The sequence below is a fragment of the Dromaius novaehollandiae genome, unplaced genomic scaffold (genome assembly GCF_036370855.1).
Source record: "Dromaius novaehollandiae isolate bDroNov1 unplaced genomic scaffold, bDroNov1.hap1 HAP1_SCAFFOLD_27, whole genome shotgun sequence".
Taxonomy (NCBI): Eukaryota; Metazoa; Chordata; class Aves; order Casuariiformes; family Dromaiidae; genus Dromaius; species Dromaius novaehollandiae.
The window spans coordinates 5,231,389-5,253,389 of record NW_026991415.1 but is presented as its reverse complement, the minus strand read 5'-3'; the positions used below and the strand labels follow the sequence as shown (position 1 = coordinate 5,253,389).

Sequence of the window (22,001 nt, the reverse complement as noted above, 5' to 3'; positions counted from 1 at the left end):
GGCCTTGAGTCAGGAGTCCTGAGGAGAAAATCAACCCGCAGAGCCAAAGTCTCTAGAACTCAACCCATAGAAGTCTATGGGACTGGATGTCTGGCATCCATGGACATGGGGAGAGCTGGCTGCTATTACAGCAAAGCTGCTCTCTGTCATCTTGGAAAGCTTGTGAAGATCAGGGGAGGTCCCAGTGAGCAGAAAAAGGAAGCCAGGTAAAGGTGGGTTATGCAGGGGTATACCCCACATCCTGTCCTGTCTGAAAGGCTCATCAGCAGGGCAGAACACCACATGCATCAGGACAGGCAGAGACCTGACCAGCAGAGGAGTGACTGAGGAGAAGGCCCTGGACATTACGAGCAATGCCATATGAGCCAGTGATGCGTGCTCGCCACAAATGAAGCCAGCTGCATACAGGATTGCATTAGGAAGAGCATGGCCACCCAGGCAAGGGCACTTCTTATCCCCCTCGACTCTGCACTGCTGTGGCCACATCTGGAACAGTGTGTCCCAGTGTGGGCTGCCCAGTGCTGGAGGAATGGGGAGCAACTGGAGAGGGTCCAGAGGAGGTCTGTCAAGATGGGGTTGGGGGCCTGAAGCACACATGGCCTGTATGGAGAGGCTGAGGGACCTGGGCTGCTTTAGCCTGCTGAAGTGGAGGCTAAGGCCAATACAGTAGTTGCCTGTGACTGCCTGTGGCAGGGTGTTTTCAGAGATGATGGAGCTTTTCTTGGTAGTGGGAAGCAGCATGAGAAGAGCCACAAACTGCCTCTTGAGAAGTTCAGACTGCCCTTCACGTAACAAGGATGTCACTTGTAGAGTAGTGCTGTGGTGCAACCGGACACCCAGAGGCATTCCATGATCAGCCCCTGGCTTTGTATTCCAAGCAGCAGCCAGCAAGGACAGAGGGACATCAGTAAAGGTGGGGAGATCCTGCAGTGAGAGCGAGGTGGGGAAGCAGGTTGGGTGTCTACAGGCTGCAGAGAAACAGATGCAGCTTTTGGACAGCTTAGGACAGCCTGTGATGGAGATGACCAAAGGCAATGCCAAGGCTGAAAGCCTCCAAGAGAACTGAGGTCTTTGTCCCCTTTGCTATGGTGAGCACCTCTGCCATTGAGGCCTATGAGAAGATGATGTTTCCTTACAGCACTGTGGCCTTGCTGACTCCTCACCTCCAGGGAGCCCAGGAGGTGCCGAATTGTTGTTCTGCACGAGGCATTGCACACCCTCCCTCCTTCCCCCACCCAGTCTGGCACTGCCCCTTGGAAGAGCCGCGAGTGACATGTGAGGCAAAGGATTACCCTACCACAGGGCTGGCTGTAGGGCTTGGCCATTCTGCTTGATAACACACACCAAGGCTGACTTGACATCACAGCCGCCTGCACATTGCCTTTGCCTGTCTGCAATCAGGGCCTCCAGCTTTGTGCTCTAATCAGCCCCTGGGGAAGCCTTCTTGGTAATGACCCTCAGTGGGACCAAATAACTTGTAAACTTGGATTCTGACTTCAAATTCTTGAGAGCTTAGTTCAGTCTCCTCTCAGCACTGGAGGCTCATGGACTCAGCACCAAATACACCCGAGGGGAAATTAAAGTGCAAAAAGCCCTAAGAAGCCATGCCTCTTTCCATAATTTTCTTTGGCTCTTCAATTCTTCTCTGGCTAATTGGAGAGGTTTCAGGGGTGCATTTAACAGAAAATTTCAATAAGTATCAAAAAAAGAAAAAGAACCCCAAGTATTTCTGCTTTTAAAGATTTCCTTATTTTTCAGCTTACAAAATAGAGTGATATCCACATTCTCCAACTGATTTTGATCCAGAGCATGTCCTAATGAAGTCTGGACATGTAGGAAAAGCAGCATCCTTGATGTTAGACATCCATGGAAAATGCTCTTCCTCACCTCCCCAGCCCTGCCATTTCCCTCATCAGCCACTGGGGACTTAGAATACTCTTGGTAAAAAAATCTAACCTTTTTCCTCTCATGGCTGTAGCTGAATGTTACAGCTCCTCTGCACCAGTTCTCACCTGCTTTCCTTAGAGAACTAGCTGCAAACAGACACAGAAGGATTTGTCTTAATTGTGATCAAATAAAAATTTACATGATCCAGTGTCATAAGAAATAAAATGCACTCCTCAACTGTATGTCAAGTCCAAGTTGCCTCCAGTGGGATCCACAGTCTGCAAGGAATAACCTTCCTTGAAATGTTCTTCCCAAATAGATAGGAAAGGCTGGATAGACACACAGTGAAGGAGTTGGTTGAAGAGACAATTAGACTGCTGAAAGATAAGGCAAACTTCAGACTCCCTGAAGCTTAAAGCAGCAACTGGAGAGTTGAGAGGTATCAGAATGCCTAAAGAGCAAGGGGAGGAGGAAGACTGGAAAACTATGGAAAGTGCATATGCCCAGATGGTCTGACGCAAAGTTGACTTTAGAAATGATCCATTTAATCAGGGCAGGTGGAAATAGGGGAAAGATTAGTGAGGTTAAAGCCACAGCATAACAGACAGAGCAGTGGTAACGCAAGTTAAGGGGCAGATCAACATTTCTTCTCCTGAGATTCATGATGTCCCTCAAAATCACCATTATGTCATCATGGGAAAGCACTGACATTTAATTAAGATTACTCAGTCCTTTCAGCTCATGAAGATGTTCTCATATGGTTTTCTTTAATGTTAAGAAAAGTTCTGCACCTTTCCAGGCAGAGCTCAGGTGTCCAACCACAAGCACCCAGTGGCACTTGGAGAGGCCCTGGTGTCTCTGAGGCACCTGCCTGGCCCTGGCAGCTCTCACAGGGGACCTGCGGGAGACCGGAGCCCCTGGGAGCTGCAGAGGAGGCTGGGCAGAGGGGAGCAGGGCACTTGAAGTGGCCCCAGACATCCATTTCCCTGTGACTGCATCCCACCCCAGTTCTGAAAATCGGTTTCCTTTTTAGACAAACTGATAATGCATAATCGCCCCAGAAGACTGGTATACTGAAACAGAAGAAATCAAGAAAGACAACAAGAACACACAAAAATGAAAAGCTGGAAAGTATAACAAAAGATTTCTTTGCTTTAAAACTTTGTCTTAATTTCTTTCTTGTTTCATTTTTAATGTCATTTTCTAAACATTTCTCCTATAATCAGGCCTGCACTGTTAAACAAGATATTTTTGTGTCACACACAGAGTCCAGTGCTCAGAAAACCACCCCTGCCCACAGTTGTCCGTGCTACTGCTCACTTTTTGCACAGAACACGTCGCACTCTGAGGTGATGGGCTCTCTTGACTGAGAGACTCATTCCTATTAATTGGCGGCACCATGTTTCTGCACTGCAGTGACCATGGCTATGAAGCACAGCAGGGACCAGGGTCCCAGATAAAGCTCTCAGCATGATGTGTTAAGGGCACATTTCCTCTTTTCTGGTGTATCATCTCTATCATCTTTTTGCTGTTTCATCCCACATGACTTTGATCCTGTCTTTAAAAAATACCAAACCCCAAACATTTGGCACCATCTGGAGATATTCCTGAAGGATTTATCAGCAAGTTCTGGAAAATACCTGGGGTGAAGGGAGGTGACTGCTTTCCAGGACGTGAGGGGAAATCTCTCTGCTCTCTCCATGGCTGTGCCATCTCCATGGTGGTGACCTACTAAGCCCCCTGATGACACAAGCTGAGGTCACAGTGGGATGTGCCACATCACAGGGAGGTCTCCCTGGTGCCGTAGTGGTGCCCTCACTTCCCTGCGAGGGCCAAGAGCTGCTGGGCACTGCTCATGCGCTCCCCACTGTTGCCCTTCAGAGCTGCTCCATGGCAAGGAGAGGGGATGGTAGGCAGCAAGGCCATGTTGGGGCCCCTCACTGAAAGACACAGGAGCAGGTTAGAGAGAAGTATGGGGTGATGAGATGCGAGGAGCATCCTTTTTCCCTGGAAGGACAGAAGAGCTGAGGGCAAGGGGGAAAGTGAGATGGAGGACTGCTGGACCAAGACCATCAGCCCGGAATGCAGTTCCTTGTTCCCAGTATTCCTGCAGCCCTCCACCAAGGGTAAGGGCATTGGGAGAGCCTTTCTGAGGTCTTGCAGAGATAGTGTCAACTGCAAAACTGGATGTGGATCCTGGGCTGTGGGGGTGGCTGGGCAGGATGGGGGCTACCAGGAGAGGCCTGCCTGAGGGTCCCGTCCGGCTCGAGGGATAGTTTGGCAGCCAGGACTCCTGGGTCCTGAGGCTGGCACTCCCCTGAGCCCCAAGGCTCTTCTAGGGCTGGCTCCACCACCTCATGGCAGGGGGCAATCCATAGCCAGGCTTCCCTGAGAGTGGGTGGCCCTTTAGGATCTGGCTCACGCACATGAGCGGTCCTGCGACCAGGAGGCTGGGGTGTCCTGCAGCTCTCATGGGGCTCTCAAGAGCCTGCTGGAAATGCCAAAATGGGGAAAGAAACCTTCAAATTGTAATAATCCCAAGGTGCCTACTTATTTGGGAGAACTTCTCTTCCTTCCGTGTGGATACCTTCCAAATTGGCAGAGCATGTTTGGGGCTCAGAGATTGTGTCCTCAGATGGCCACAGCCCCTGTCCTCCTGCAAACTGGGGTCAGACGTCTGCACCCAAAAGACAGCCTGTTTGGGGGAGCAGCTTGGGAACAGGTGGAGGTGCCATCGCCACTGCCCAAGTCCCTGCTGACCCCAAGCCTGTTTCTCTGAGCCGTGGGGGGCAGTGCTGGGGGGAGCCCAGCAGGGCCATCTCCCCCGCCCCCTCCCAGCCCCACACCTCTGCTGCCCAGCACCGGCAGGCTGAAAGCTGCTCTGGCCCTGGCTGCCCCGGGGCCCCGGGGCTCCTCAGCCGTGCGGAGCGATGTGCCGGGGCCCAGCCCGGCCCCACAGAGAGCAGCCCCTGCCTGGCCGTGACCCAGCCCTGCTGGGTGCAGCGCGAGGGCTGCCAAGCCCCGGGGCTGCTGCCCACAACATGGTGCCTCACCACGCAGGGGGGGAGGGGAGAGGAGGGGCTGCCCGCAGGGTCAGACAAAGCTGCAGTGCTGTCATGGCATCTCCCCCAGTGCTGCCCTCCTATTGGCCAGCAAGGGGAGGAGGGTGGGCTGGCCTTGACTGATGGCTCCGTCAGCCAATGGGAGTGCAGCAGGCTGCTGGGGGCCTCACCAGGGCCCTGCCCCAGGCTCCCTTTTGTCCTGAACAGTGCATTTCCCAGGGCTCGCAGAGAGGCTGTCCCCGCGGGTCCCGCCAGGCCCCAGCCGCTGCGGCTGCTCCGGGCCTCTTGCTGGGCTGCAGCCCTGCGGCCCTGGCAGCAGCCGGGAGGCTGTTTGCAGAGCAGCTCTGTGCTGGGAGCTGCTGGGCTCCTGCAGGGCCTGGGCAGCTGCTGGGTGGCCAGTGCTGCCCTGGCCGGTGCCATCAGCCCTGCTCCCAGGCCGGGCTGCAGAGCTGCTGAATCCCGGCTCTGCTGGTTCCACCCGCTGAGATGCCCTGGCCGCAGTCCTTCCCCGTGTCTCAGAGTGTCAGGGCCCCAAGCAGGAGAGTGCTTGTTGTCCTGGGGGTGTGGAGGATTTGCTGGGTGTGTTCAGCACTGGGGCAGGAGCCAGACTGGGGAGTTGCGGGAAGGCTTCTCCCTCTGCCTGGGCCATGAAGCCCTGCTGTCTCCAGCTCCATGGTCGCTGCTCCCATGCAATCCTCCTGTTAGGAGATGTTGCCCAGAATCACTTGCAGGCCTTTCCCTAATTCCTGTAACAGGCATGTGGCTGTGGTGGTGCCTGAGAGGTCATCTCTTTCTGTGTCCCTGATAGGCCAGCATCAGGCACACAGCTTGGAAATCCCTTGTGAGGTCACTGCTGACAGAGTACCTGGAAGGCCAGCAGCTTGCACATGACTTGGAATTTACTCTGAGGTCACTCCTGTCCCAGCAGCACATAGGCCTGCCGCAGGCACCTGGCTGTCAACGTAGACATGGAGTTTGACTTTGTGCATCCTCCTAAGTTCAGGCTTACAACCCTCCGCTAGTCGATGAGGGAGTCCAGCCAGAATGTTTATGTTGCTAAGTGAGTTAAGAGCAGGTGTGAGTGCTGACAGAAGTAATCTCTGATTTCCAGTGTGTGTGCGCTACAGAAAATTCTGCCCCATGAAAACACCAGGGGGCTTCTGAGATTTTTCTCCCAGATCTGAAGGATATCTCTGTTCCTTGATTCCTGGAGGTGGGAAGTGACCAGGACCAAGGCAGTGACTGGCTGTTCAGAGGAAGTGCCTGTTCCAAGCCCCCCTGAGGACTAGAAGCAAATGGAAGGGCTAAAGATTTGGTCCTTGTGTGTTTGGGGCCCTTGTGGGTGCCCTGGCTGTTGCCATGTGTGGTCGTATGGCCTGTGTGTCCCTAATGTATAGCTAGCTGTATGTTGGCTGGCCACCCTCTGTGATGCGAGAGTTGCGGGTGTGGGGTGTCATAGTGGTGGGGCGCCCTGTGGTGGGGATGGGTGGTGGCCCCAGTGTCTTGGCACTTGTCCCGGGAGGAGGTGTCTGGAGAGAGCAGTGCTGTGCGTGGGGAGTGCTGCCAGGCTGGGGAGCTGGGGAGCCCTGGGAGGTGAGGAGGTGACTTGGCTCGCAGGGCCCAGGCTGCCCTGGTGGCAAGAGCTGGGGTGCTGGCAGCCTGCTGCCTTCTGTGCGCTGAGGTTCAGGCCTTGAGTTTCCTCAGCTCTTGCCAGGATCTGCAAGCAGGATCCAGACTAAAGGCCAGGGAGTGTTTCTCCTTGCTCTGAGATGCAAGCCAAGCCTGCTTTTACCCTCCTTTCCTTTCATTTGCTTTTCCTAGTGAGAGCTTTCCCCTGCAGCAGTTTGCTGCGGGAGGAGAAGGCCATGGGAGTTGCTCATTGCCAGCTGGGCATTAGCATGCTGGCAGCTCTTTGGAGGAGCGAAGGCCTTGTGGAGAGGTGGTCTTTTGCGACAGGCAGGTATGTTCTTGGGAGATGACTCTGAAGGCAGGACGATCCCTTCCTGTGCGCAATCCCCTAGACAACTAGTCCCTTTGAATAGGCAAATCAAGGCAAGGGTGCTCTGCAACAGATGCGCAGCCCAGGTCTCTCTTCCTTGCAGTTGCAGTCTCTGCAAGTTCTTCCACTGTCCTGCTGTAGTGTGACCTTCCTGTGCTGCAGCAGGGAAATGAGAGAGCAGCCCACGTGCAGGCATGGGTCTGCTAGGTTTGGTGTTACTAGGTGCTGACACAGGCAAGGTGCTGTTTTTTGCCTGAGCTTTGGGTGGGTGTGAGGAGCCCCACTTAGCTCTAGAAGCATTGCTGCGAGTAGCTGGAGCCAAGGGAGTGGTGGTGAGCACAGCCATCCTCCAAGGAGGCTGCCGGCTTTTGGGCAGGCCTTGTGGTCCCTGTGTGCTGGAAGCACTTGACCCTTGGAGTTTTCTACCTGAGCGCTTTTAGAGTTTTGCCTCATTTTTTGAGGAGAAAGTCTTAGAGCTTTTGCATTGTGACCTCTTCCCTCCCCACCCCTGACTCCTCCTCAATGAGCCCCTGATGGGGTAGTCTCCCTGCAGCCCTGAAAATTCCAGGTGCCAATGAGTGGAGCACTGCCATATCCTTCTGGCTTGGCTCAAGGCTTTGCCTGGGAGAGAAGCCCCAGCTCTTGGTGAGACAGTGAAATGCAGATGCTTGAGAGCAGCGGAAGGCTTGTGCCATTTTCCTGGTTGGAAGCCTGCTTGTCTAGGACTGCTGCCCTGGCCCTGTGCGAGCTGGTCCGTGTGTCTGTGTGCCACCATGTGGTCATTTGCGAGCCCCCTGAGCAAGGCCTGGGAGAGGATGAGTGGTGCCAAGAGCTTTGGCCTCCCTCCTTGAGGCCCAAAAGGGCACCTGATTAGGGAGGCCTCTTGGCTGACTGCTGAGGGAAGCTGATACAAAAGAGAGTTGGCTGGCAATTCTCTATGCGGCGAGGGGCAGAAGTGGACAATCACAGTGGTGGGATGCCCTGTGCTGGCGAGGAGTGGTGGCCCCTGGCTCTTGGTGTTTGGAATGGGAAGAGGTGTCTGGAGAGAGCAGTGCTGTGCATGGGGGGTGCTGCCAGGCTGGGGAGCTGGGGAGCCCTTGGAGGTGAGGAGGTGACTTGGCTCGCAGGGCCCAGGCTGCCCTGGTGGCCAGAGCCAGGGGTGCTGGCAGCCTGCTGCCTTCTGTATACTGAGGTTCAGGCCTTGAGTTTCCTCAGCTCTTGCCAGGATCTCCAGCCAGATATGACATGACTATGAAGTACATAGAGATATGGAGCTTAGAGTATTTGGAGTACAAGAGGTCATCTTTTTTCACCTTTTTTCACCCACACGGTTAACAAGGAAATGGTCTTGCCACAGTGGAGCACTCAGAGGCACTCTTTCAAGTGGCAGTGCCACAGTCATTAGCCTTTAAAGAGGGCAAAATAAGGAAACTTCCAAAGACAAAGTATTTCTTCAGAAAATAATAGGCCTTTAAAAATACTTCTCCCAGATGCGCAGTGACTACAGTGAGTCATGATGCTCAAGCACTTGCCTGCAAGTCAGCAGGAAATACTTCAGGGGTCATAGCTGAGAACCAGCTTGCACAGCTGAAGTTGTTTTGTGCAGATAACTTGCAAGGCCCCTCAGAATTAGGTTCCTCACTTTTCCATGTGCTCCTCTCTGCTCTAAGGGAGTCATTTCTGACCTGACAGTTCAGGTGTCCAGCTCAGCTGAGCACATTTTGCAATGTGTCACTGAGCTGGTTGAGGCCTGCAGGTTCTGAAGCTCCTGCCTGATGAGCTCGGGCACAGCCTGGGTCTTAGCTCACTCATGGACTCTTCTTTGCAAGTGAACCCCCTGTGAGATGACATCCCAAGTGTGGATCTGAGGCTGATTTGGACAAAGGTGCCCTCATGGCAGTGAGGTGTGGATAAAGGCAAGTGAGGGTCAGTTCCTTCCAGAGTGGTCCAGGTCTGTCCCAGGAGGCCTTGCACAGTTCAGCTCACCCACCCATCATCAACCTGTACATTGGAGCCTGCAGGATGACTCCTTCTTGGTAGCACACTATAAAAAACCCCTCTGGCTGGTAATAATCCATCATGTGCTGCTTTGGGAAGGTTGAGCTGCCAAAGGAAGCCTCCAGATAATGGCCATGGTGTCTCTGGGACACAGGGGCAGCACACTGGGCTTGGAGGAGACCTAGGTGAGGAGCTGTGCACTGCTCGGTAGCAGGTCCGCTGCAGAGGGGCGAGTCCTGAGCAGGGTGGCCATGAGCCGTGCCTGCCTGCCTGCCGGCCGCGGGCTGGTGGGGTGGCTGCAGCAGAGGTGCCCTCACAATCAGCACCCAGATGGGTCCCTGTCACCTGCATCTCCCCCTCCCCTCCCCAGGGCTGTCACTGCTGCTGGATGGGCTCTCTGAGGTGCTGGGTGACATCACAAAGCCTGCTGGCCAGCACATCTGCGAGGGCCAATCAGGCAGCTGCAGTGGAAGTGACCTCACAATCAACACTGCAGCCATGTCCCCTTTGCCTGCCTCTCCCCATGCTCTGCAGATGCAGAAGAAAGGACAGAGGGGCAGAAGAAAAGATAGGAAATATGTGTGTTGAATATAGTAGTTCCTCAGAGCAAAGTTTCTCCATGCGCAGTGCTGGTAGGAAATCTATCAGGAATGAATAACTCTATATAAATATAAAATAAATAATACAAAAAGAAATAAGAAATCCATTCCAATTGAAAAAAAATTTGAAATTGTGGAAATGAGGATTTTTTTCAGCTCTTGCATAGAGTTAACTTTCAAATAGGTGTTACCTTATGACTAAAAGTTTGTGTTCAGGCCCTTATTCATCTGCCTACATATAGAGGCTATTGCTGCCTGAGATGCCCTGGTGTGGCTGTGCTCCCATATGGAGCTGGGAAATGTGACCCAGGACCTACGGGAACCGTTCTGGAGCATTAGCTGGTCACCAGGAGATGCATCTCCAGACCTCTCAGTGAGACAACTTATTTCTCTCCCTTGATTAGAAAGGGAAGTCCAGACACTTGCGTTAGACATAGACATGTGCACCAAAATGGCCTGGCACTGGGTGAGATCAGCCTCATCCCTGTTGTCACCTCAAATGCAGTAGCACTTCATTTACCGTGCAGGGAAGGAAACGGGAGTGTGGCTAGATGGTTAGGGACTCCTTTCAGACATCACGCTAACACAGCTATGTTGAGGTTTGTGCAGATTTGGCCATCCAAAGATACAGCATTTCACTGAAGCTGGTCACCCTGCTTGCCTCTATCAGTTGAGAGAGCCTGACACCTCAGAGTGTGACTTGCTCTGCGCAAAGAGTGAGGAGTGGCCTGGACAGTCGTGGGCTGGGGGTGGTTTTGGTGCACTGGACTCTGTGCGAGGCACAAAAATATCTGTTTTAATGGTGCAGGCCTGATTATAGCAGAAAGGTCTAGAAACAGTCAATACAAAACAAAATGAGGAAGAAATTAAGAGAATGATCCAAAGCGAAGGAATGTTTGGTTGCAGTTTCCAGGTTTCAGCCTTCTTTGTGTTCTTATGGCCCTTTTTTGCTTTGTTTTCTTTTCTTTAATATAGTGGTCTTTTATGGGAATTTTGTGGTTTTCTCTCTTTTGTTTGTTTGTTTTCAGAAAGAAAGCGATTTTCAGAACTGGGGTGGGATGCCATCACAGGGTCATGGACATGTGGTGCCATTGCAGGTGCCCTGGTCCCCTCTGCCCAGTCTCCCTCTGCAGCTCCCAGGGGCTCCGGTCTCCCGCAGGTCCCCTGCGAGAGCTGCCAGGCCCAGGCAGGCGCCTCAGAGACACCAGGGCCTCTCCAAGTGCCACTGGGTGCTTGTGGTTGGACACCTGAGCTCTGCCTGGAAAGGGGAAGAACAGTTTTCAACATTTCAAAAATATGAGCACACTTTCAACAGCTCAAATGATTGACTAATCTTAAGGTCAATGTTTTCCCATGATGAAAGAGTGGAAATTTTGAGGAAGGGTATTAATCTCAGGAGAAAAGAATTGATCTGTCCCTGACAACTTGCGTTACTGCTCTATCATGCTGTGGATGGCATCTCAGGAATCTTTCACATATTCCCCCATGTCCTGATTAAGGTGATCATTTCTAAAGGCATCTTTGCATCAGATTATCTGGACATATGCACTTTCCATAGTTCTCCAGGTTTCCTCCTCCCCTTAATCTTTATCCATTCAGATCTCTCTCAGCTCTCCAGTTGCTGCTCTGAGCTTCAGGGAGTCTGAAGCTTGCCTCGTCTTTCAGCAGTCTAATTGTCTCTTTGCCCAGCTCCTTAGCTGTATTTCCATCTAGCTGTATTTCTCCTACCTAAAACATTTCTAGGGGGGTTATTCCTTGTGGAAAGTGGACCTCACTGCAGGCAGCTTGGACTTAACATGCAGTGTTATAGAAGTGTATTTTACTTTTTATTAAACTTGATCATAATTTATTTTTGTTTGTTTGCAATTAAGAAAGTTCTCCTGTGTCTGCAACTAGTTCTCTAAGGCAAGCAGGTGGGAATTGGTGCATAGGAGCTGTAAGATTCACCTACTGACTGGAGTGGAAAAAACTTAGATGTTAGCAAGAGTGATGCAAGTCCCCAGTGGCTGAAGAGAGAAATGGCAGGGCTGGGGAGGTGGGAGGAAGCTTTCATTACATGTCTCCTGTCAAAAATGCTGCTTTTCCTACATGTCCAGAACTCATTAAGACACACTCTGGCTCAATACCAGTTGGAGAATGTGGAGAACACTTCTTCTGCAACATGAAGAATAAAGAAAGCTTAAAAAGCAGACATCTTTCTCTTGCAGATTTGGGGCTGTTTCCCCTTCTCCTGCTGATGGCACTTCTGCCTCTGTTCCTTAGAGGCTGCTGTCAGGCACAGATTGGTCAGGCACAATTTGCCCTCAATGACTTCGTGCTGGCTGTTCCCGACCCCTTCATGTGGCTGGAATCAGCTCCAGGAAGATTTGCTCCCCAGGGCCTGAGGTGACGCTGACCAGCCCATCACTCCCCAGACCCTCTTTCCTGTCCTTCTTGAAGATGGATGTGATGTTTGGCAGGCAGGAGGGGAGGGCCAGGGGCCGGGCAGCGGCTGTGGGGCTGTGCCAGCTCCTGCTGCATCACTGGTCCCTGCAGTGTGGAGAAGAGGGACAGAGGACGAGGCAGCACGGGGGTGGTGGCAGGTTGGCAGGGGCAGGTGTGGCGGACAGATGTATGAATTTTTTGCCTTAAACATTTCTTGGTGCATGGGGTGCAGGCAGGCCATAACCCCAAACAAGCCATCTGTCCCTGGCGGAAACAGGACTGGGCTGCTGCGACCCCCGAGATGGTCTCCCTGCGACCACCCGGAACACACCGAGCCTGCACTGAACGAGACCACAAATCGGGCAGAGACTTTGGGATCCGTTTTTAGCACAACTTCTATAAAACTTGCTTGGCATGAGTGGCTAAATTTGCTGAAGCCTTAGGCCGCACTCCCTAGTTTGGTGAGAAAGGGCCCCAGAGCTGGTGCAGGCGGGAACGATAAGGGAGTTACCAGCAATTTGCATTCCTGTGCACTGCTGAAACAGTGCTAATTGCTGGAGTTACCACCTCTTTGTCAAGACCTTGAGAGATGATGGTGGGACCCGAGGAAGGAAGACACACCTGTCTGCAGAAACTGCAACAGAAAAGATAAGGGAGAAAAGAAACAGCCTGCCTAGGAACAACGATGAGATCCAATAAGGAGCAGGAGACCCCAGACTCAAAAATTACTATTGGTCTGAACTACCACGTGGGGGGGTGGGAAACTTAATTTGAAAAAGCTATAATTGCCCAGGGATCTCTTTGTTCAGGGTCCCTCTTTGGAGGCACCCAACTCGAGCTGTAACCACTGCACGCATGTCATTCCGAGCTAACCTAGGGTCAGACCCAACTTGAGTTGTAATTACTGCACGCGCACCACCAAAACTTACACCCAGGGTGAAGAGGACCCTCCTACCACCAGACGGGAGCCCCCCCACTGCCGAGACTCCCAAAGGAAGAGGACCAACAGGACGCCGCTGGATCCACGGGTGGTGATATCTTTCTCTCTCTCTCTCTCTCTCTTTCCCCCTCTCTTTTGTTGAATGTTGGTAAGATCTGTTTTTGTCTAGCTAGTTGCAGTATTCGCCATTGAATTATGCTATTTGACAACATGCCTTATCTTTGTGTTAATAAATCTTAAAACCGGTTGGCTGGTGTCGTTTCACCTTAATTCAGTCCAAGGGCATCACAAACTTGGTCGTTTGGCCCCAAGGGGAGGGAGGTCGTCCTGAACGACTCCTTTCGGGCCGCGACATAATTGGCGTAGTCAGCAGGATGCCCTTGAGATACTGAACCTACCAGAAGGGACCAGGGCCCTTAGCGTGGCCCCTCCTTGGGAAGTGCCTGCCAGGAGCGGGGACAGAGGATCTTGTTGTAAAGATCCACACTGGGTACGTGAACCCACAGTAGGCTGAATAATTTGGAGTACAAAGGATCTTGTTGTAAAGATCCACACTGGGTACGTGAACCCACAGTAGGCTGAATAATTTGGAGTAGCCTCCTTTTGTGTTGTGTGATAGTTGTTGTCGGGATCGATATGAGGATCCGACAATGGAGGATAATCCTCTCTTTGAAAAATTGAAGGGCTATAAAGCCCTGCCCTCTCTTCCTGGCATGGCTTGGGCCCAAAACAATTGGCATGACTCAAAGGCGGTGGCAGATAGGATCACTCTTTTGGCAAAGGAACGAAAACTACAAACCGGGAAAGGAAAAGCAACAGTTTGTGCTGTTTTAGGGGCGGCACTAATTGCTGCCCAGAGGGAGAGGCAAGGTGATAAAGAGACAATTGAGTCCTTGCAAGAACAGATAAGAAACTCGCGGAGTCGAGACAAAGAGACAATTGAGTCTTTGCAAGAACAGGTGAGAAACTTGCAAAGTCAACTCGCTGCTGAGCGCAACCATACTCAGCGGCTTCAAACAATCTTATCGGACTCATTAGACCGAGAGAGAATCCTGCGGTCTGAACTGGAAGAAAACAGGCGGGGGTGTGATGATAGTGAACTGGGATTCTCGAATTTGGCAAAACTAGACGGAAAACAGGCATCTGATCTAAAATCCATATATCCAATTAAAGAATTAGAAGAGAGCAGGAACCTCTTTTATCCTGGAGATGGGAACGTAGTAATGAGACCCTTGATTAAAACTGAAACCATTGATAATGGTCAAGGGGGTATTCAACAACATACCACGCATATTATCCCCTATTCCCCTCAGGACTTGGCTAAAATACAGGAAAAATACTCCCGGGGCTCCCGGGAAACTGAAACTGAGTATGTGTGGAGAGTCTCCCTCACTGGGGGGGATCGCATTCTGCTGAGTGAAGATGAGGCTAGAGGATATTGGGGACCCGGAGTCTTCCTAACCACAAATGATAATAGGGAACCATGGTCCTTGACCCAGAGGGTAGCCTACTGGGCAGGAGGATTAGACCCAATGGAAAGAGGAGACCCTTTTTCTATTAAAACACCCATAGCGGGCCACATTCTGGAAAGCGTGCAGAAAACTGCTTGCCTCCAATTGATGCATGACCGTTTGCTGCTTCCGCAGCAGCCCTCCCCCATGCAGTGTGTGGCAGACCCCGAGAGGTTACATCCTCTGATCAGGGGACTTCCTGATGCTTTAAAGCTATATGCTGTTCAGCTGCAAGACCGATTACGAGCTCTCCGACCGAGACGAAGGGGAGGCTGCCCTGACATGACTTGGGGGGAAGTGGCACAGGAACTAATTAATCACGGAAGGCGTATGGGGTTCACTGGCCAGGGGGAAACAAAGCATAAAGCAGAAATAAGAAGAGTTGAGGAAAGTGGGAGGCAACATAAATCGCCGCGACCCCCACATCCTGGGAAACCGGTACGGGTGTCGGGTAGCAGGAGACAATTATTGTGGGCAGAAGGCATTTCAAAGGGAATTCCCAGAGAAGTCATGGATAGGTTACCAACTCCCAACCTGGAAAGTTTGGTAAGAAGTTGGGACAGGATAAGGGGAACCCCATCTTCCTCAAATCCCAAAGATCCTGCTCCCTTATCCCAAGAACCTAGAGTAGTAACCCCGTCTGCACCCCAGGAAATTGATGTGGTTGATTTTAAAAGCCCGGAGTCGGGAAAACCCCCCAAGCTGTCCCTTTTAAGTGAGCCGGGGAACGGCCAGTGGGTCCACTTAAGGAGGCTCACAGAAAACAGCAGAGGAGACTTGTTGATAACTTTCCCACTAGGGCCCTTTAAAACTCCAGTTACTTTCTTAGTAGACACTGGGGCCCAGATATCAGCTCTTCGGAAGGATATTGCTGATAACAATGGAATAGTGGCCGATAAGAAACCAATCTGGGTCACTGATGTTTTTGGTAATTCTAAACCACAACCGACAGCCCGAATTAAATGCTGGCTGCCAGGTGATGAATCTCCAGTTGAAACCACAATGATACTAGGAGATTTGCCAACAAATATTATGGGACTTGACCTACTAAAAGGCCGTACCTGGGTAGACTTGGGAGGAAAAGAGTGGACGTTTGGACTCCCTGTAGCCTCGACGAGGCTGCTTCAGTCAGCACCCGCACTTCCTCCTTCAAAAATAATCAATGTCAAACCCTATGCTCTGCCATTAGGAGCAAGGGAGGGAATTGCCCCTGTAATAACTGAATTACGAGAACAGGAGATAATTATTCCCACTCACTCACCCTGTAACTCCCCTGTGTGGCCAGTCTGTAAACCAAACAGAAAGTGGAGATTGACAATTGATTATCGGCATCTGAATAACAATACAGGCCCACTGACGGCTGCTGTGCCAAATATTGCTGAATTAATAGCGACTATCCAGGAGAAGTCCCACCCCGTGATGGCAACAATCGATGTCAAATACATGTTTTTTATGGTCCCTTTGCAGCCTGAGGACCAAGAGCATTTTGCCTTCACGTGGGAGAGACAGCAATACAAGTTCACTCAACTACCTCAGGGGTACAAGCATCCCCCTGCGGTAGCACAAGAGCTCGAAACTGTCCCCATACAGGTGGGAGTCAAAATTTATCAATACATAGACGGCGTGCTCATGGGAGGGAGCCAGGTAGAGGACGTTGAGAGAACACAGTGCAACATTATTGCTCACCTAGAGCAGACAGGGCTGACAATTCCGTCTGAAAAGATCCAAACTCCCTCCAGTGAAGTAAAATTTTGGGGAATCTGGTGGAGGGGGGGGATGACCTGCATTCCCCCGGATACCCTGTCCTCATTAGACTCAATTAAAATGCTGGAGTCCAAAAAGGACCTGCAACATGCTCTAGGGCTGCTCGTATTTTGGAGGAAGCACATTCCTGATTTTTCAATTATTGCCAGGCCATTATATGATGCTGAAAAACAGTACACTACGTGGGAGAAGGGGATGTTTGTAGTCAGCCTCACCCTAAGGGAGGCTGAACGAACTATTCGAAAGCAACCCATAGTTCTCCAAGGTCCGTTTAAGGTGACCAAAGCAGTCCTGGCAGGGACCCCGCCCCCTGACGGGGTGGCTCAGAGAGCCTCTGTACGAAAATGGTACACACAAATACAGCACTATTGCAAAGTCTTCTCCGTAACAGAGGGAGCTGCTAAAGTTTTAAATATACAAGATGAGGCAGACTTGAATAAAGAAACCCCCCAACTCCCCTCTGTAATTCTAGTAGCTCCCCCATTTTCCAATCAGATCCTAAATGCTTCCTCAAAGCAGAAAGGGAAAACCTGGAGATACCAGGCTGTGGCGCTGCAAGTGGGGACTAAGGAGCAGATCATTACAGAGGGAGAGGGCAGTGCGCAGGTGGGAGAGCTGGCTGCAGTGTGGAGCGTATTCCAATGCAAAGGCCAGGCTACCTCCCCTGTACACATCTACATGGACTCATATATGGTGTTCAAAGGCTGCCTGGAATGGCTTCCTTTTTGGGAGCAAAACTGCTGGGAGGTTAATAGAATAATAAATATACTTGGAGAGCGAAAGATGCTAGTGGGAAAACCCACAAGATTCACACAAAATGGATTATTCCCTCCTTCTGACCTGAGGAGCGAGTTTGTTCTTATTTATGTTTTCAAGGGTGGTGGTCTGACCAAGATGCACCTACTGCTCTGGACCATCCAGATTCAAGGATGCATCCACGAGGGCAACGAACGACCACTCCCTCTACCTTCCCCCAACTCATTTAATCTCTTCGAGAACAACGAGTTCGTGTTGCTGGTGAAAGCAGTAAGCCAAACTTTCAATTTAAGCCACTGCTGGGTTTGCGGAGGACCGCTAGGGTTATCAAGCTGGCCGTGGACGTCCACATCCCTCACCCCAGACCAGATCGTAAGCAATTACAGCGAAACCGTGGACGACATGTGGGACGACAGTGGGACCTGGCCAATTCAGTTTCCAGCCATGGAGCAATATTGTTTAATTCGTACCCAGGAGGGAGGGATCGAAGTGGGGGAAAGTAAATGTCGATGGACACTCGCTCATAAGCCGCTCGACAAAAACAGGAATCTCCACCTATGGATGTGGCTCAATGAAACGGGGTGTCATCGGGGACTTGAGGGATACTGGTCAAACAAAAACAAAACTTTAACTCTCCAACGACCCAATTATCCCCCTTACAAGCAAACCTGCAAATGGGAAGGCACTTCTGGGGCTTGGTATTATACCAGCCAAATAGGTGATGGGGCAACCACATTTTTCAGCCCTCTGGGCGACAGAGACACAACTTACTTTCAATTCCCACCAGGGATAAACGGGCCATTTGCTCAGGGCATTGGAGCTAAGAAGGGGCATTATTGGATCTGCAGACACACAGCATATAAATTTTTACCCGCGGGGTGGTCGGGAATTTGTTATACAGGGATTGTCAGACCTTTGTTTTTCCTTTTACCAGAAACAGGCGGACCTTGGTTAGGCATAAAAGTATATGATAACCTCGGAGACAGAAGGGTTGCCCGTAAGACGCGGTCCATTAAGGTAGATTTGGGTGAGACGCAAAAATGGGGAAATAATGAGTGGCCTCCTGAACGAATAGTTCAACATTACGGGCCTGCAACCTGGAATCCTAATGAACTAATATCGGGGGCAAGAGAACCAATTTACAACCTAAAAGTGGCTCTAGAAATTATTACCAACAAAACCGCTGATGCAAAAGATCTTTTAACTCTGCAGTCCCAACAGATGCGCACGGCAATCCTTCAGCACCGCATGGTTTTAGACTATCTGTTAGCTGAAGAGGGAGAGGTGTGTGGGAAATTAAATATTTCCAACTGTTGTTTAGAAATAGATGATGTAGGGGAGGTAGTTCTCCAGTTAACCAAAGATATCAGAAAAATAGCCCATGTCCCCGTCCAAACCTGGAACGGCTGGAGTGGCAATTTGTGGTCCTGGTTACCGGGGGCACCGTGGGTGAAACAGTTAATATTGTATTTGTTAGGTGCAGTTGCCGCTTTAATGTTTTTACCTTGTACAATTCCTTGCTTTGTTCAATTAATCCGACATGCAATTTGTTCCTACCACCTCACCCGACGGCATAAAGAAAATCCGTGCCATCTATTGGCCACAGCCAACCACAGTACCCATCATTTAAACCCATTCCCAGTTTACCCTGAAGGAGGAAATTGCATATTGACATCCATACCGCATTTGCCAGCTGTTATACCTGTTGTAACAATCACTTACCTTCGTTAACTCAATTTTGATGTGTGTTCTGTGAAGTTAAAAGTTGCTAAAATTGTTAAAGCATGAGCTTGCATTGGGCAACACCTCTGTGTAACCACTGTTAAGCACCTTTTACCTGAACCTGTATCGTTCCTTTTACTCTTCCCATGACTTGTTCTACCCTTTCTATACTTCTTTCTGATATCTCTCTCTCTCTATCTCATATCACCACTGTGGATGAAGACTTCAGGAAGGAGACGTACCAATCAATGTTTAAGTCACGGGGTGGTGTGGCGGACAGATGTATGAATTTTTTGCCTTAAACATTTCTTGGTGCATGGGGTGCAGGCAGGCCATAACCCCGAACAAGCCATCTGTCCCTGGCGGAAACAGGACTGGGCTGCTGCGACCCCTGAGATGGTCTCCCTACGACCACCCAGAACACACCGAGCCTGCACTGAACGAGACCACAATCGGGCAGAGACTTTGGGATCCGTTTTTAGCACAACTTCTATAAAACTTGCTTGGCATGAGTGACTAAATTTGCTGAAGCCTTAGGCAGCACTCCCTAGTTCGGTAAGAAAGGGCCCCAGAGCTGGTGCAGGCGGGAACGATAAGGGAGTTACCAGCAATTTGCATTCCTGTGCACTGCTGAAACAGTGCTAATTGCTGGAATTACCACCTCTTTGTCAAGACCTTGAGAGATGATGGTGGGACCCGAGGAAGGAAGACACACCTGTCTGCAGAAACTGCAACAGAAAAGATAAGGGAGAAAAGAAACAGCCTGCCTAGGAACAACGATGAGATCCAATAAGGAGCAGGAGACCCCAGACTCAAAAATTACTATTGGTCTGAACTACCACGTGGGGGGGTGGGAAACTTAGTTTGAAAAAGCTATAATTGCCCAGGGATCTCTTTGTTCAGGGTCCCTCTTCGGAGGTACCCAACTCGAGCTGTAACCACTGCACGCGTGTCATTCCGAGCTAACCTAGGGTCGGACCCAACTCGAGTTGTAATTACTGCACGCGCACCACCAAAACTTACACCCAGGGTGAAGAGGACCCACCTACCACCAGATGGAAGCTCCCCCCACCGCCGAGACTCCCAAAGGAAGAGGACCAACAGGACGCCGCTGGATCCACGGGTGGTGATATCTTTCTCTCTCTCTCTCTTTCCCCCTCTCTTCTGTTGAATGTTGGTAAGATCTGTTTTTGTCTAGCTAGTTGCAGTATTCGCCATTGAATTATGCTATTTGACAACATGCCTTATCTTTGTGTTAATAAATCTTAAAACCGGTTGGCTGGTGTCGTTTCACCTTAATTCAGTCCAAGGGCATCACGAACTTGGTCGTTCGGCCCCAAGGGGAGGGAGGTCGTCCTGAACGACTCCTTTCGGGCCACGACACTGCTGAATATCATGACCTCTGGCCACCAGCAGTCCTGCTCTCAGATCATCTGGGGCTGGAGAGGGCTCCTCTGGTTTCTCTCTCAAGGAGAAGGATGGACTGCATTTTGTGTCTTTTCTGCTGGTAAAGGCAGTGGGTTCCTAGGATGTGTCCTGGCTCCCAGAGCTCTCCCCTGGACACACTGGCCAGCGTGCCTATTGCTGTGGCTTTACTGACTGTTGGTCATCCTCTCCCTCTGGTCGTTCCCAGTGGAACCATCTCCTTACCAGGTTTGCCAGGCTGTCAGCAAAGATGCTTCTGCTCTGCTTGTTCAGGCTGACCCCATCTCTTCTGAGCAGAGAGGGCCCCATGGTCGTAAAAACCAAAGTCCTGTTGCTGACACCAGCTGTGCAACAGTTGTTGGCCCACAGGATCTGTCCCCACCTCCTCAAGTCCTTTGCCATCACCAGCACCCAATATTGACTTGCCACAAGACACGCAGACACCCATGCAACTCGTAATTCCAGAGATGCCAAGGTAGATGTTATGGCGGCTGTTAGTGTGATTATTGCTGCAGAGTTAGCAGATTGGATTCACCACAGAAGTGGCCATCTGGGTGGAGATAGGGCCACCCAATGGACTAGTGTTCGAGGTCTTCACACCACCATCATGGCATAAAAAGGGACAAGACAGCGTTGCCCCCGTTGTACCCACTTAGCTCCATGGTGGTTGCAGACCGAAAAGCTGTATGTTTGCAGAGGACAAATGCCTGGGGAGGTGTGGCAAATTGGTGTCCCCTACTGGAGAGCCAGTGGCACAAATATGTCCTGATCACTGTAGATACCTGCTCTGGTCTATTGTACACCCACTCTTCTGCCACAGCTATCCAGGCTCACAGCATTAAGGCATTAGAAGACTTGACTGAGTTTTATAGTTCTTTGGTGGAAATCCAAAGTGATCAGGGCTCTCATTTTACAGGGAGTGGCATTTGAAATTGGGCTGGAGAGAGAAGAATAACCTGGATTTATCACAGCTTACCATCCGCAAGGGGTGGGATTGACAGAACACATGAATGGGCTGCTCAAAGAGCAGCTGTGTGATTTATCTCCTACTGGTACCCTCACAGGTTGGAGCAAAGACATTCGTCAGGCAATGCCTGCCTCAGTGACTGCCCTCTGCATGGCTCTACCCCATATGCGCGTTTCAAAGGGGACTCCATCGAGCGGCCGCGTGTGCTTAGAGTGCAATGACTGCACCGCCAAGCCTGCTTCCCCGTGCGAACCAGGCCTGGGAGTGCAGGGTTGGATCTGTGATTGCCACACAAAAAAACAACCCTAGAACCAGATAGCCATCATCTTGTGAGTATGGGGCTGGCCATCACCATACCTCAAGGGTATTATGGTTGCATGGTGTCCTGTACTAGTTTAGCTCTCTGGGGAGTAGACATCATTGCAGGAGTCATTGACTCAAACTATCTTGAGGAGGTGAAAGCTGTGATCCATTACACCAGATCCCAACCCCTGTGATGTGCACACAGAGACCAAATAGCCCAGCTGATATGTGACCGAATAGGTGTCCCCTCTATCCAGGAAGTAGATTCCCTGAGGCCCACCCAGCAACTGGGCGGTTTTGAGTCTACAGGGCGTGCTGTGTGGGTGCATGATGTGACTAAACCCAAACACTTGGAAGGGGAAATTATTGCTGAAGAGCAGGGGATACCCACCTGGTACTAATCAAAGGGGAGAGTGTCCTAGTCTATAGTCTGCCTAGGAGGCTCTCACCTGGAGAACCGTGACCTGATGAATATGCCGAGCAGAGGCGCAATGTTGCTGCTCTCCATCCCAGCCCTGTATGCTGACAGTAGCTGTGGCACTGAAGAAACTGCAGTAAGCGGATCAAACCTGACGTCCACAAGATAATGAGCATACTTCAAGTACGACATGATGTAAAATCCAAAGAATCAGCGTGGGACAACC

General features: G+C 51.0%; 1 protein-coding gene across 1 annotated transcript; it reads left to right on the top strand.

Moving 5' to 3' along the window:
* Positions 1 to 12,872: 12,872 nt before the first annotated feature.
* LOC135326294 (endogenous retrovirus group 3 member 1 Env polyprotein-like) lies at positions 12,873 to 19,833 on the top strand. The gene is made up of 2 exons (XM_064504174.1): positions 12,873 to 12,997; positions 17,061 to 19,833. Exon 2 carries the CDS (start codon positions 17,079 to 17,081, stop codon positions 18,669 to 18,671), a length of 1,593 nt encoding a protein of 530 aa, XP_064360244.1. The 5' UTR covers positions 12,873 to 12,997; positions 17,061 to 17,078; the 3' UTR covers positions 18,672 to 19,833.
* The last annotated feature ends 2,168 nt before the right edge of the window (positions 19,834 to 22,001 follow it).